Source organism: Crocuta crocuta, unplaced genomic scaffold, assembly GCF_008692635.1.
Source record: "Crocuta crocuta isolate KB4526 unplaced genomic scaffold, BGI_CrCroc_1.0 scaffold260, whole genome shotgun sequence".
In the NCBI taxonomy this organism is placed as follows: domain Eukaryota; kingdom Metazoa; phylum Chordata; class Mammalia; order Carnivora; family Hyaenidae; genus Crocuta; species Crocuta crocuta.
In genome coordinates, this window is record NW_027527525.1 from 7,210,167 (window position 1) to 7,223,584 (window position 13,418).

At 37.5% G+C, this 13,418-nt stretch overlaps 1 protein-coding gene across 5 annotated transcripts in view; it reads right to left on the bottom strand.

Moving 5' to 3' along the window:
* Nucleotides 1-1,797: 1,797 nt before the first annotated feature.
* The window catches only part of MTBP (MDM2 binding protein), a 78,412-nt gene continuing 66,791 nt past the window's right edge, over nucleotides 1,798-13,418 (bottom strand). For 3 of the 5 annotated variants that reach the window (XM_077764720.1, XM_077764713.1, XM_077764708.1), the window contains 5 exons: nucleotides 9,407-9,673; nucleotides 7,275-7,524; nucleotides 6,556-6,669; nucleotides 3,356-3,421; nucleotides 1,798-2,807 (listed from right to left, as the gene is read on the bottom strand). In XM_077764720.1, the coding sequence (XP_077620846.1) occupies nucleotides 2,769-2,807; nucleotides 3,356-3,421; nucleotides 6,556-6,669; nucleotides 7,275-7,524; nucleotides 9,407-9,673 (736 nt within the window). In that variant the 3' untranslated portion in view covers nucleotides 1,798-2,768. The remainder of the gene's footprint in view (nucleotides 2,808-3,355; nucleotides 3,422-6,555; nucleotides 6,670-7,274; nucleotides 7,525-9,406; nucleotides 9,674-13,418) is intronic. The other 2 variants (XM_077764729.1, XM_077764726.1) reach the window with 1 other exon arrangement.

Genomic DNA, 13,418 nt, shown 5'->3' on the forward strand with positions numbered 1-13,418 from the left:
AAGTAGATTGGATCTGGGGTTTCTCTACCAATTATCTGGGAATATGAACAAAGTGGAGACTTTGATAGGACAATGGGATTTTAAAAGGAAATCAAGGCACAGTATCTAGGAGAACACTCTAGTACCCATGTTAAGCAGCATCCAATTCCAAGTACAGAGTTTGATGAGCTTTGAGAAGTGTGTATCCAGTACAGCCGCCATCACAACCACGACACAGAATATTTATGTCACCACAAAGCTTCCTCGTGCCACTTTCCATTCACTCCAACATCTGACCCCAGGAAACCACTTTTGCTTTCTGTGACTCCGTATTTCCCTCTTCTAGAATTTCATATTTCTGCCATTTTCTTCTCAGCAGACTTTGAGCATCATCCATATGTTGCTGCATATTTTAGTTTGTTCTATTATATTGATAAGTATTCCATTATATGGATTTAAAAAATTATTTTTAATGTTTTATTTATTTCTGAGAGAGAGAGAGAGACAGCATGAGAAGGGAAGGGTCAGAGAGAGAGGGAGATACAGAATCCAAAGTAGGCTCCAGGCTCTGAGCTGTCAGCACAGAGCCCGACGCAGGGATCGAATCCACAAACCGTGAGATCATGACCAGAGCCAAAGTTGGACCCAACTGAGCCACCCAGGCGCCCCATGGATGTTTTATTTTGTTATTATTTGCGGAGGGGCGGGGAGGAGAGACAGAGGGAAAAGGAGAGAGTGAATCTTTATTTATTTATTTTTTTTTCTGAGAGAGAGAGAGAGAGCATGAGCAGGGGAGGGTCAGAGTGAGAGGGAGATACAGAATCTGAAACAGGCTCCAGGCTCTGAGCTGTTAGCACAGAGCCCGACGAGGAGCTCGAACCATGAACTGTGAGATCATGACCTGAGCCGAAATCAGACGCTTAACAGACTGAGCCACCCAGTTGCCCAGGGAGAGAGTGAATCTTAAGCAGGCTCCATGCTCAGCACAGAGCTGGACACGGGGCTCGATCTCACAACTGAGATAATGAGCTGAGCTGAAATCAAGAGTTGGATGCTCAAGTGAATGAGCCACCCAGGCGCCCCATGGTTATTTTATAATTTGCTTATCCATTCACTTATTGATGGACATCTTGGTTGTTTCTAGCTTGGGGCTATTAAGCATTAGCCGGTATGAGTATTAGGTGTAATTTTTTTTCTATGACACAGGCTTTTATTTGCCTTGGGTAAACGGGAATGGCTGAGTCATATGCTGAATGTAAACTGAATTTTATAAGAAACTTAAAATATTTTTCAAAATGATTAGAGCATTTTCCATTCCCAACAGTAATGGATGAGATTTCCAAATGCTCCACATAGTCACCAAGACATGGTATCATCAGTTTTAAAGTTTTATACATTCTAGTTGGTGTTTAGATGCATTTCATTATAGTTTTTATTTTCACTCCTGTGATGAGTGAGGAGACTGAACATCGTTTCATATGTTTATTGCCATTCCTATATCTTCTTTTGTGAAATGTTTTTTCAGCTCTTTGCCTATTAAAAAAAAGCCTCTAGGTTACGTGTTATTATTAAGCTGTAACAGTTCTTTGGTTCTTTATATACTGTAAATAAAATGCTCACACTCACTATTTTCAGTCATCAAAAAAAGAAACAGGGACTCTGGGGGTAGGTGTGCAAACTGATTTCTCAGAAAGGCAATTTGGAAATATCACCATCAATCTTAAGACTCACAAATTCCACTCCTAAAAAGTTATATAGAAAAAATAATCAGTGATACATTAGGAAGATTCAGAACAATTTTATTTATAATAGGGGAAAATTGAGCCTATTATGTCCAAAAATGGTGACTGGTTAAACAAATGGCAGCTCCTTGGTGTTACAGTTATTAAAATGAGATATATGCAAAATTCATGATATATTGTTATGTGACAAACAGGCTATTAAATTAATACACAAACACATATGAATACACATACACACAAATACACACATGTGTGGCCCCAACCTTAGAATATTTTAAAAATAATTACATGTATATTTTAAAAGTATTAACAGTGGTTACCTAGAGAGGGTGGGCAATGTTGGAATATTTTTTTACTCTTTTTTGTATTTTCTGCATTTTCCAGATTTTCTACCATGAGAAAAGATCTTGTTTTCCAGGAGTCTCTACTTAGTTATTTTCCCTCTATCTTATTTTCACACTTTCTACCCTTTCTTCATTTTTAATCCCAAATAAACATGAATAACTCCAACAGCGGTGGCCCCGAGGCAGGGGTAAGGGAAGACGGCCACCTGTGTGAATTTTTTTACTGATATTTTCTAAACCAGGAAGTGCCCAATCAAGTATGCTGTTGGGTCACATGAGAAAAGCCACTGGCAATTTCTTACTTGAGATTCAGCCATTTGAACAGGCCTGACAACAAAGACATTTACCAAGAAGAAAAGAAATAACTTTTTCTATTTATTGAAATAATTAAATAACCAAGAGTAAACATTTAAAAACATATTTAAAAATATTAACCTTAAAAATTAAAATATACCGAAACTATAAAATAAGTATACAATTAAAAAAGCACATTTAACTGAGCATCCTCAGAACTATATAAATATGAATATTTATAAAATTATTTAGAGATGTAACATCTATTCTATGAATAAAGTTTGAAATTTGCTTATAATTTTCAAACCAAGAAAGGAAGTAGTAAATAACAGCTCTGGCCAAAAAACAAAGAGAAAACAAAAAGATAGCTCTGGCCAACTTATAACTGTCCAAAGAGAAAGATTCTGTGTTATTTCTTGCTTGTCTTTTCTAATACCCATTCAATCACCTAGGAGGAGAAAAAATATGATTATGGTTTATTTCTTCTGAAAACACAAGGGACAGAAAAAGTTAAAACAGTATGACAGAAATTTAAAGTAAGAAGTAGCACGTCAAAATCTTAAAACACGTTTTATCTTAAAAACACATTTTATTTTCTAACTGAAAAAACGAAATTGAAGTTCGATTTCTACTGCAGAGTACAGAACTGTCCTCACCGAACACAATAAAGATTCTGCTGTATTTTTTCACCTTTCTTAAAAAACGTTTTCAAAGGGTCACTGGAAAGAAATTAAACCAAACTCTGAAAACAACTAATCAAAATGGATTAATTTTTCCAGTTCCTTGGATTATTTTTTTTTTCTTTTTTAACATCATGTTTAGAAACTCTTTAGTTAGCAGAGCAACCTATTAAATACTCCAAAATGCTCTGTTTCCATTAGTCTATTATTAAGTATTTTAAAGAGAGTTCTTACTGCATATGTAACAGCATCAAAGCTACCCTAAAATAAAATAGCAATTTAATTGAATGTAGTTTCTTGGGAATAAGTTATTTACCTGCACAGCATTGTTGTTTGCTGTTTTCTTCATTTCTTCGAATAAACCTCTTGAAGTTTTAAGATCCTAAATATAATAAAATAAAGCATTTCACGATTTGTACATTAAATTACAGAGAACAAGTCATTATTAATTAAATAAACTTGAGATTATCCTAAAACAGTCTACAAGTATCAGCGTGACTCAGAAACTATTACCAAAAAAAAAAAAAAAAGTAAAAGTAAAAGATTATAATTAGCTCTACCCTGAAGTATCAAGATACTTCAATATCTGTAACAGGAAAATACATATAAATATATATAAATCTATGTCATTCTAACCTCATATTCACAGCAGTACTGACCAAATCTAAGCCCCATCCCTGACTAGGAGTATCCACTAATGCCTTGGTACTCAGGAAATGAGTATACAGCATTTGTGGTTTATTTTTGAGATAAAATCTCTACAACAAAGAGGGAATGACTTTGTTGACAGAAAAGGAAACTGAAATCTCTGACTTTCAAAAAATATGATTATATCAAATTAAGATTACAAAGTAAAAAAAAAAAATGTAATTGAAAAAGAAAAGCAGTCCTCTGCTGTACCTCTAAGTTCTGCTTCCCAGAAGAAAGATGGCCACTTTCAGTTCTTTTAGGTGTTTCTCTTATTTATACCTTCATGTTTCTGAATAATATGCTGTGCTGCTACTTTCTGATTTAGGAATTAGAGGCAATGAGCACTGTTACGAGTTATAAAGGTAATGGGTTCAGGTGTCTTGAATCCTTCCAGCCCCTCCCCTTCCTCTCAGTAACTGTTGGACCACATTTTTGATGAATAAATAGTGTGTGTTTGCATTATTATACCTCCGTAAATACAGTTCAGTCTTGAGCTAAGTAATATATTATAATTATCCCCTCCTGTAACATTTTGTCTATCCTGTAGTTAAATTACGTTTGCTTAGTTTGCCACACGTATAATTCTAGGTCTCCCTGCCAAATGGTGCAATAGCACTGATTCAACGTACAAACAGCAAAGTTGTTTCCAAACACTCAAACACACTGGATAATCTTTCAGTTAAATTTTTTTTAAGTCTGATTTTTATTCTTATTCTTACTTCTTCACCTGGCAATCTTTCTCCCAAAGCCTGTTCTGATTTGGTCTAACTGCTCCCTAGGTCAGTTCTTAGTTTTTGACTCAGTCCCTTGTTCTGCTAAACTTCATCCTCTTTACAGATGCTTTGAAGCAGCCTATGTTCCCCTATGTTCATCTTTTGAGTTTCTCAAATTCCATATATGAGTGAAACCCTGTATTTGTCTTTCTCTGATGGACTATTTGACTTAGCATAATACCCTCTAGTTCCATCCACGTTGTTGCAAATGGCAAGAGTTCATTCCTTTTCGTTGCTGAGTAGTATTCCAGTGTATATATACATCACATCTTCTTTCCCCATTCATCAGTCAATGGACATCTGGGCTCTTTACCTAATGTGGCATTGTTGATGGCGCTGCTATAAACATTGGGGTGCATGTACCCCTTCGAATCAGCATTTTTGTATCTTTTGGATAAATTCCTAGTAGTTCAACTGCTGGGTTGTAGAGTAGTTCTATTTTTAGTTTCTTGAGGAACCTCCCATTTTCTTATCCTGTTTCCTGTTTTCATCATTAGACTGTAATTTCTGGTAAATTTCTTAATCTCAACTGTTCAGCTTTTCTGCTGGATTGATTTATCACATTTTTAATTTCAAGGAACTTTCATGTTCTAAACAGTTTCTGGAAATAGCATCCTGTTCTAGTTTTATGGATGCAATTATCTTCTCTCTGAGAGAATTATAGGTTTTATGAAGTTTTCTATAGCTTTCTACTCCTTAAGAGTTCCCTTCATTCCTTTACATTTTGGTATCTCTTCACTGGAAAAGTCTCAAAAGTCTGCTAATCCTTGGAGGTCCACTCATATTTAAAAATGAGATGTAAAATTATACCGGAAGCTCTGCCTGGAGGCATTACAAGGTAGGGTTATTAGGAGGCCAGTGGGTTTTTCCTTGTGGCCTTTAATTCTTTTTTCTCCAGAGACTACTGCCTGTACTGTCACCGAGCTGGGGGGGGGGGGGGGGGCGGGGGGGAGTACACACAATATACCGTGTAGTTGCCCGTGTGACAGAAGGACCTGTAAAGCAAGGTTCCCCAGTTCTCTTTGTCGATCTTTATTCAATCCCCTTATCTCCCGCCAGGCACCATGCTCCGTTTCTCCACGATACTTGGTGTCTTCACATCCTAAGCACCTTGGTGACCGTGTCACATGAAGTGGTTTGTTCCTCACTGGGGCTCAGCGGGGTGTAAACTTCTGTACTGCGATACCATGCTTCCATGGGCTCTGTCCTGTTCAACAATGTACTAAACACACTACTATTTTTTTCTCTGTTTCTCTGCTTTTGTACTTTAATACTGTCATTCTTGAGAGGTTTTCAAAAGAAGGTGAAAGAACACATGTAGTTTTAACCAGGAACTCACACAAAACCCTGATTCGAGTCAGAAACTCTTAAAACTGGAGATAATCTAACACCTTTGTTTTACAGAGGCATCATCTGTGTGGCTGATCTGTCCAGTCTCACGACCTGAGAGCAGATCCGAAATGAGAAACAGGGTGTTCTGATACTCATCCCAGTTGCCTTTTTCGCTATATACTAAAACTACTAATTAAACATGTTTTGAAGCTTATTATCAATTTAAGTTGTTAGGGAGATACCGAGGACCAGTTAAAATGTAGTTTTCTATATATGAAGACAAAACTCAAATAAGTCACATATAAAATAGTTTGGCTCTTATTTTCCTTCCTTCCTTCCTTCCTTCCTTCCTTCCTTCCTTCCTTTCTTCCTTCCTGAGAGCAGAGAAGAGGGGCAGAGAGAGAGACAGAGAGAGTGCAAACAAGGAGGGGCAGAGAGAGCGCAACAGAGTCCTAAGCAGGCTCCAAGATCAGCGTGTAGCCCAACACAAGACTCTATCTCACGACCATGAGATCATGACCTGAGCCAAAACCAAGAGTTGGACGCTTATTGCTTCTCGGCCTTCTGGCTAAGATCAAGTGAAGAGTTGGATGCTCAACTCCTAGGACACCGAGGCGTCACATTGGCTACAATTTTTCTATCTCCACTTAAAAAAAAAATCCGGTAACAAGTTATAAGCTATCAATGTACAATTTTGCTGTTCGGAGAGAAGACACTGTACCTTCAGATAGAACTTGGAGATCTCGAAGAGGCGCTGGCTGCATGCAGTGAAACATCCATGAGCCTCAGTAATGCTGTGTTTCTTCAAGGTTTCTGTAACTACTTCTTTCAGTATCTTGAATAGAACATAACATATGACTAGTATTTCTTGGAAAAGGTACACATGTATTGCATTTTAGAGTTGTGTGAATTATACAATCCTGTAACTCTGTGAAAAAGATTTTATTTATTGTATATAGACCAAGACAATTGAGGAAAAAAAAGAGATCTGGAATATTTATATGGTCACACATACCATAAGATATCTACCTGTTAGGAAAAGATGACTGGAGTATATTTAGAGGAATTTGAATCATGAGTTGTTTAACAAAATCTGAGTGTAAAGGCTAGACATGGTAGAGATATACATGGGGTGTATTTTTTATTGTGTAAAATTTCAAACACTAAAAAGGAGACAGAACATTTTATAATGAATCACTATCTCAATATATCAAACAGTTTCAATAAGGATCAATTTATGGCTAATTTCATTTATACCTCTGCCCACTTATCCATTATCTTTCTTATGCTGGATTATTTTAAAGTACCTTACAGATACCATTTTATTCCATTCATAAAATTTTTAGATATACAATTTATTTTTTAGACATACATTTTAAATGAACCAAATAAAGGAATTTCTTGCCATGTAGAACTAAGAGACAGGAAACAAATCTTTACCCGTGTGTGTTTCTGTGATCTTGATTCCTTAATTTGCCTTGATGTTTTTGATCCATGCACACTTTTTTGACCAGAACTGGCTTTCGTAGTGACTTTTGAAGCCTCACCGCTAAGAACTGGAGCGGACGGACAGGGCACAGACAACGGTCGCTCTGCTCGAGGCTTTCTGCGCGTCACTGCCTGATGATGCGGGTTGGCGCTGCCACTTGTCTGAGAGAGAAGAGAATCTGAACTTTCAGACTTCACAAGTCTATTGTGGAAAAATATATCAAAAACACAGATGAAGTGAATCAACAGTGAGGTCCATTTTCTGTCCTGAATGTGACAACTATATCCCCTGAAACATAAACCCAAGGAAAGCAAACAAGATCTCTTGCTACGACTGCCTTAAATAATTGACAACTATGCAGCTGCTCTTAGTTCTTCAAATGAGTGACTGAAACATACAAAGCAAGAAACAGCGACCGAGAATTTCAGGTGGGATGAAAAGCAACAAGGAATATCACTGTTGCCCTCCCCACCAATTTACAACTTCTCCCCTCGATCAGCTCCAGCACTCCAGGTGGTGATATTTATAAATTTAATAATCATCTATTAAGTATTTATGCTTTTCTATAAAGATAATTTTGACAAAGAAACCATAACCTTTACTTATGGTACCCATGCAACTACCTAGGCAATATAAATAAGTATTAAAATACAAGTGAAACTATAAAATTGGCTCATGTTTCAATCTTTCTAAAATATTTAATTTTACTTTTACAAGATAGGGTCTCATATCCTTCAGTTCTGCTAACCCACAGACCACAGTGTTCTTTCTTTTCCAGAACACATATCTCATTATTAGACTCAAGTCAGAAATAATAAAAAAAAACCATTGCTGCAAAATACAGTATCAGAAATGTTAATAGATTTGCTTTTTAGGTTTATCACATATAAAAAGTACCACAGATTTGTAAAGTCCTCATAAAAATAATTTAGTTATTACAGGAGCACCCGAGTGGCTCAGTCGGTTAAGCATCTGACTTCAGCTCAGATTATGGTCTCATGGCTCATGGGTTCCAGCACCACGTCGGGCTCTGTGCTGACAGCTCAGAGCCTGGATCCTGCTTCGGATTCTGTGTCTCCCTCTCTCTGACCCTCCCCATCTCGTGCTCTGCCTCTCTCTCAAAACTAAACATTAAAAAAATAATTTAGTTATTCTATATCAGGGAGATAATATTCTAATATTTTTAACTGCTCAAAAATTAAAGTTTTACATTAACATATTTCATACTTTTTGAACGGTTTACATACAATAAGAATTTAAAGCTTGCTGTAGATGCCAAAGACCTAAATTTGATAAAGGTCCTAAAGATATATAAATTCAAGAGGATTCAGACTGTTTCTGAAACTTCCGTTCCAGTATTTGGACATTTTACTTAGCTAGCAAAACAAAGGATCTGGGAAAGTTTTGTATAATATTATGTAGTGTTTTAAGCTACATGTTATGAGAAACAGTGGAAGCCCCTGTTGGAGGGGCCGAGGCAGGCAGAAAGGTGGGAGGAGGCAGGAAGATGCAGGAAAGCCGCCATCCCCCAACCCCCTCTTCCACAAAGCAGTTCTGCTGCTTCGTCAGTTGCGTGAGCTCTCTAGTGTTGCACGGCGTCACCACTCTACAGCCCGTTGTGCTAACAGACTGCGTACTAGCACAGCAAGAAATTCCAAGTCATGTCTTCTTATAACTTACAAGTGTAAACCGCTCACAATAAAACCAAAACTCCTGATATGAAGGAATTAATCTAAGATCTATACAGAAAGCTACCTAAAAATAGGAAGGACTAATATGGCTCAGGCGGTTGAGCATCCAACTCTTGATTTCAGTTCAGGTCATGATCCTGGAGCTGTGGGATCGAGCCTTGTATCTGGCTCTGCACTGAGTATGGAACCTGCTTGGGATTTTCTCTCTCTCTCTCTCTCTCTCTCTCTCCCTCTCCCTCTCCCTCTTCCTCCGTCCCTCTTTTCAGCTCACACTCTTCCTCTCTATCTCAAAATATTTTTTTAAAAATAAAAATCAAATATATAAATTAAATAACGATTACTCTAAGGACTAACACACTTTCTGTCAAGAGACTAGGTACTTAATATATCACCTTTTGGGAGGATAAAGGCAGTTTAGATCTTTTGATCTCCTTTTCAATCGAGATACTTCAGTTCGGAGTTCGCTTTGTAAAGCTTCTCCATCAGGGACGCTTCCAGGCTCTGACACGACTGCAGGTGACGGAAGGGGGCTCAACACCGTGGGGACTGGAAAACTTTCTCTGGTGCAGGTGGTCTGGGTTTCATAGCGAATAAGACGAGACTGAAGTTCAGAAAATCCCCCGTCTCTTTCTAGGGCTTTTCGGTCATCCAAGCAATATCTATACAAGAGAAAGACCATTAAGATCACAGCCTCCAGGACAGCAATAGGCTTTCCCCTGCCAGTTAGGAAACGGGAAAACATTGACTTGAAAACTTCCTAATAACTGTTGGAAGGTCGAGCGAACGGCCGACTTCCCTCACAAGTTCACTTTTTTTCTAGTCTGCTAGATGACATGGCAAAAGATTAAAAATTTTGAAGTACGATCTGATTCCTCTTTGACTATTTCTGGGCAACAGATTAAGTTAATCTTCTGGCTTATTTTTAAAATAATAGAGTTGCTGTCTTAATACTCTTTAAATCTCTACCAACCTCTGATTCCTCAGTATGGCGGATATGTAACAACATGAAATGCTGACTTCTGTTAGAAAGGGCAAGTTTATTTTCAACACAAAGATGAAAAGGGTATAAAGGTATTCTAACTGGCTCACCGAACACGGCTCAGAACATTTTACATTTTTTCTTTGAAACTCACTTCCCCCCTTATTACTGATTGACAGATTTTTCTTCAAACAACTTCAGCTGTCCCTGTGCATCTGGTTTCTAGCTAAATCTGATTCAAGGAATCAGTGAGAAGTTAGCTCAGTGAATTCTTCTGGACATAAAAAAATCGCATGTTGTTAAGTACAACAAATAAGCATATCAGGAAAATCACCTAGAAGCTATGTGACCTTGGAATACTCTCCCCTTCCTCCCCTGCTACAGCTATGTCAGGGAAACACAAACGGCTTCACATACGTGATGGGTGGACCATAAAAATTAAAACCTTTCTCTACAATCTGTCCCCTTGGCTTGTAAAATTCTAAGATATTCTCTAAAATCAGAACTTTGAGTCCACAAGCTTTTAGTTCCACTCCCAAGGAGTAGATCATTACCCTAACATCTGATTGCCTGATGGCTTTAAGGACTTTTTGTATCCCTTGTGACACTTTCATATTTGATTTCAGGAAGCCGGACTTCCTGGATTTAAATCTGGCCCCACCACTGGTTAGCTGTTTGGACTTAGCCAAATTACTTAACTTTTATCTCTGTTTCTGTTGCCTCACGTGCAAAATGAGATTTATAGTGGTCATCTCCAAAAGCCACTGTGAGGATTCCTTGAATGGGAGCATGTAAGCACTCAGCACTGAGGCCGAGAACATGTAAGCAAAGCAGTCAATAAACATAAGCTGCTCTTGCTGTTATGATCATTATCATTATTATTATTAGCAGGTTTACTTTCTACCACAGTAAACCTTACAGTGTGCTCAGAATATGCAGCCTAGCCAGGATTTAGACCCAAGTTGGTGAGTTCAGAACCTAACTTTAACCAAGTTAGTGCACCATCTTATTTTAAGTTGGAAGGATCATCATACCCGGGGGTCGGTCAACAACAACTGACCATTAGAATCATGGGAAAAGCTTTTACGAGATACTGATACCAGATCTACATGCCCAGAGTTTCTGATTTAATTGGCCGGGGGTGAAACCCAGTCATGTATGTTTTTTTCAAAAGCCATGCATCCAGATGACTATAAGGTTTGGCTAGGACTGAAAATCTCTAATCTAACCCAGTAGTTTACTTTAACAGGAGAACACTGAGTCCCCAAGTCAGAATGTGAAGTGGTGGCTGAACAGGTCTCTCAGTTCTCTAACATTATTTCTCTAGTCTCTTGTTTAATAAAACACATTTCATTAAAAACCAGCAGTAACCCTAACGATTACTGATGAGTCTTATTTCTATCCTGGGCAACCAACAGAATCTAGAACAAAATTAAGAGTGTTAAGAAAAGTTCTAGGCAAGAGGTAATGTAATGCCTGATGAGCCCAGAGAAAATTTTTGAGAAAAAAGATACAAATGAATATGTTTTTCTGCTCTGAGCTTCTGAGTCCAACATGCAGATATATTCCTTCCAGTTTTAACATCTCTGATCACAGCTGTTCCTAATGTCATTCCTTCAACTGAATTATGTGCACTGTGCCTGCTGACTGTACCATTTAAAATGTCTTCAATTGATTACACTATGATCTGGTACTGAAACAAAAAAGTACTTTGTAAATAAGAAAGGAACAGAAACAGAGTAGCAGGGTGCATATTTGGTATTAGTTAAGTAAATATTCATAGTTAAATAAATGACCTACACTTCTAATATTTTCTTGCAAAACCATAACCAAATGCATTATGCGTCCAAAGAAAGAAAAATACCTTCAAGAAGATGAGGCTATTTTTGTCTGGTAACTACATAACAGGCAAGATACTGCCTAGTGCACACCAAGCAATGTCAATGAAGGCAGGAGAAACTGCCAGATCTCTTGCAGTAGATGAAAGAAATGTGAAAGTAACAGGAGGCTGGTGTGGCTAACGGTCACAATTTGATAGCAGAGTTTAATTTGTTGTTAAAGAAAACAGTACATCTTACAATCAACGGTATCTAACACTTCAGGATAAAATAGGTGAAAATGCAGACAAATGAGCCAACAGAGGATATACTTCATTTTGCCTTAAGAAAACACTGAGTTGTACTTGAGTAGTTTATATATATTTTTTCAAAATATTCCTTATGTCTGGGTATAGAAGATTCTAAAAGTTTATAGCAACATGAGGAAGAGAGAACTCTCCTTTCAGCTTCATATTTACTTTAAAATTCCACTGGACTTTTGTTCCAAGCAGATACATCATCCATATTGAACGTAATAGCCCACCCCCACCCCCCCGCAATATATACCCAAACCTTCTGGATTCATTGTGCTCACCTCCCACAACTTCATTAGTGTGATCTCAATGCTCTCGGATTAAGGAGCACAAATGTAAAAGAAACAAAACAAAACAAACTGAGCCACAGAAAGATTTGTTTGTTTATGGGGGTAGGTAGTTCCCTATTGCTCATTTTAAAGTCCTCAACTGTTTTTCCACACACAGTCAAAAGTGTAATGTTATTGCACGTAAAAACACACTGTTCTTGTAGTATCGCTTGGTATACATAGACCAGTTTACTTATCTATTTTACCGCCATACACCTAGGCTGTTTCCAATCTGGGGCCACCATGGATAAAACTGCTGTGTACCATCTTGTTCAAGTCTTCCTATGGAGTTGTGGTTTCATTTCTCTTAGGGAAATGCCCAGTGTTGGAAGTGATGAGCCATGGGATCTGAGTATGTTTAGTCTTATAGGAACCTGTCAGAGCCTTAGCTGGAGTAGATGTATCATTTCATACTCCCACCAGCAATGTATGACAGTTCTGATTGTTCCATATATGTGTAAGTACTCCTCAGTCTTCCTTAATGTTAGCCACTTTGGTGGCTGCACAGGATTTTATTTTATGGATATATACTAAATCAAACCCCTACAGTTAGACGTTTCCAATATTTCTTGTTTTAAATAACATTGTGGAAAACACCTCTGCATAACAACTTTCAGTATATACAATTTTTTTTCATTATGCTAAATGGATCAATCTGATGTTATCAACATTTGCATGGGTTTTGGTAAACTACTGAGCAGTCCTTCAGACAGGCTGTAACAACTCATACTTCTATGAGCTGGCTTATCCTTCATGTTCCTTCACTACTAACAGGACTTTCTAAGTGAAAAGTATCCTCCTGGTTGTTTCTATTTACATTAGGAAAGCAAATTAAAAAACAAATTTAAAAAAGGTGATAAAAACAATTTGTCATGTGTATCAGTCATTTGTATTTCCTCTTTAATAAACAAATGGCTCAAGATTTGCCACACGGAGATTTATTTTATTTTCTTACTGATTTGAAA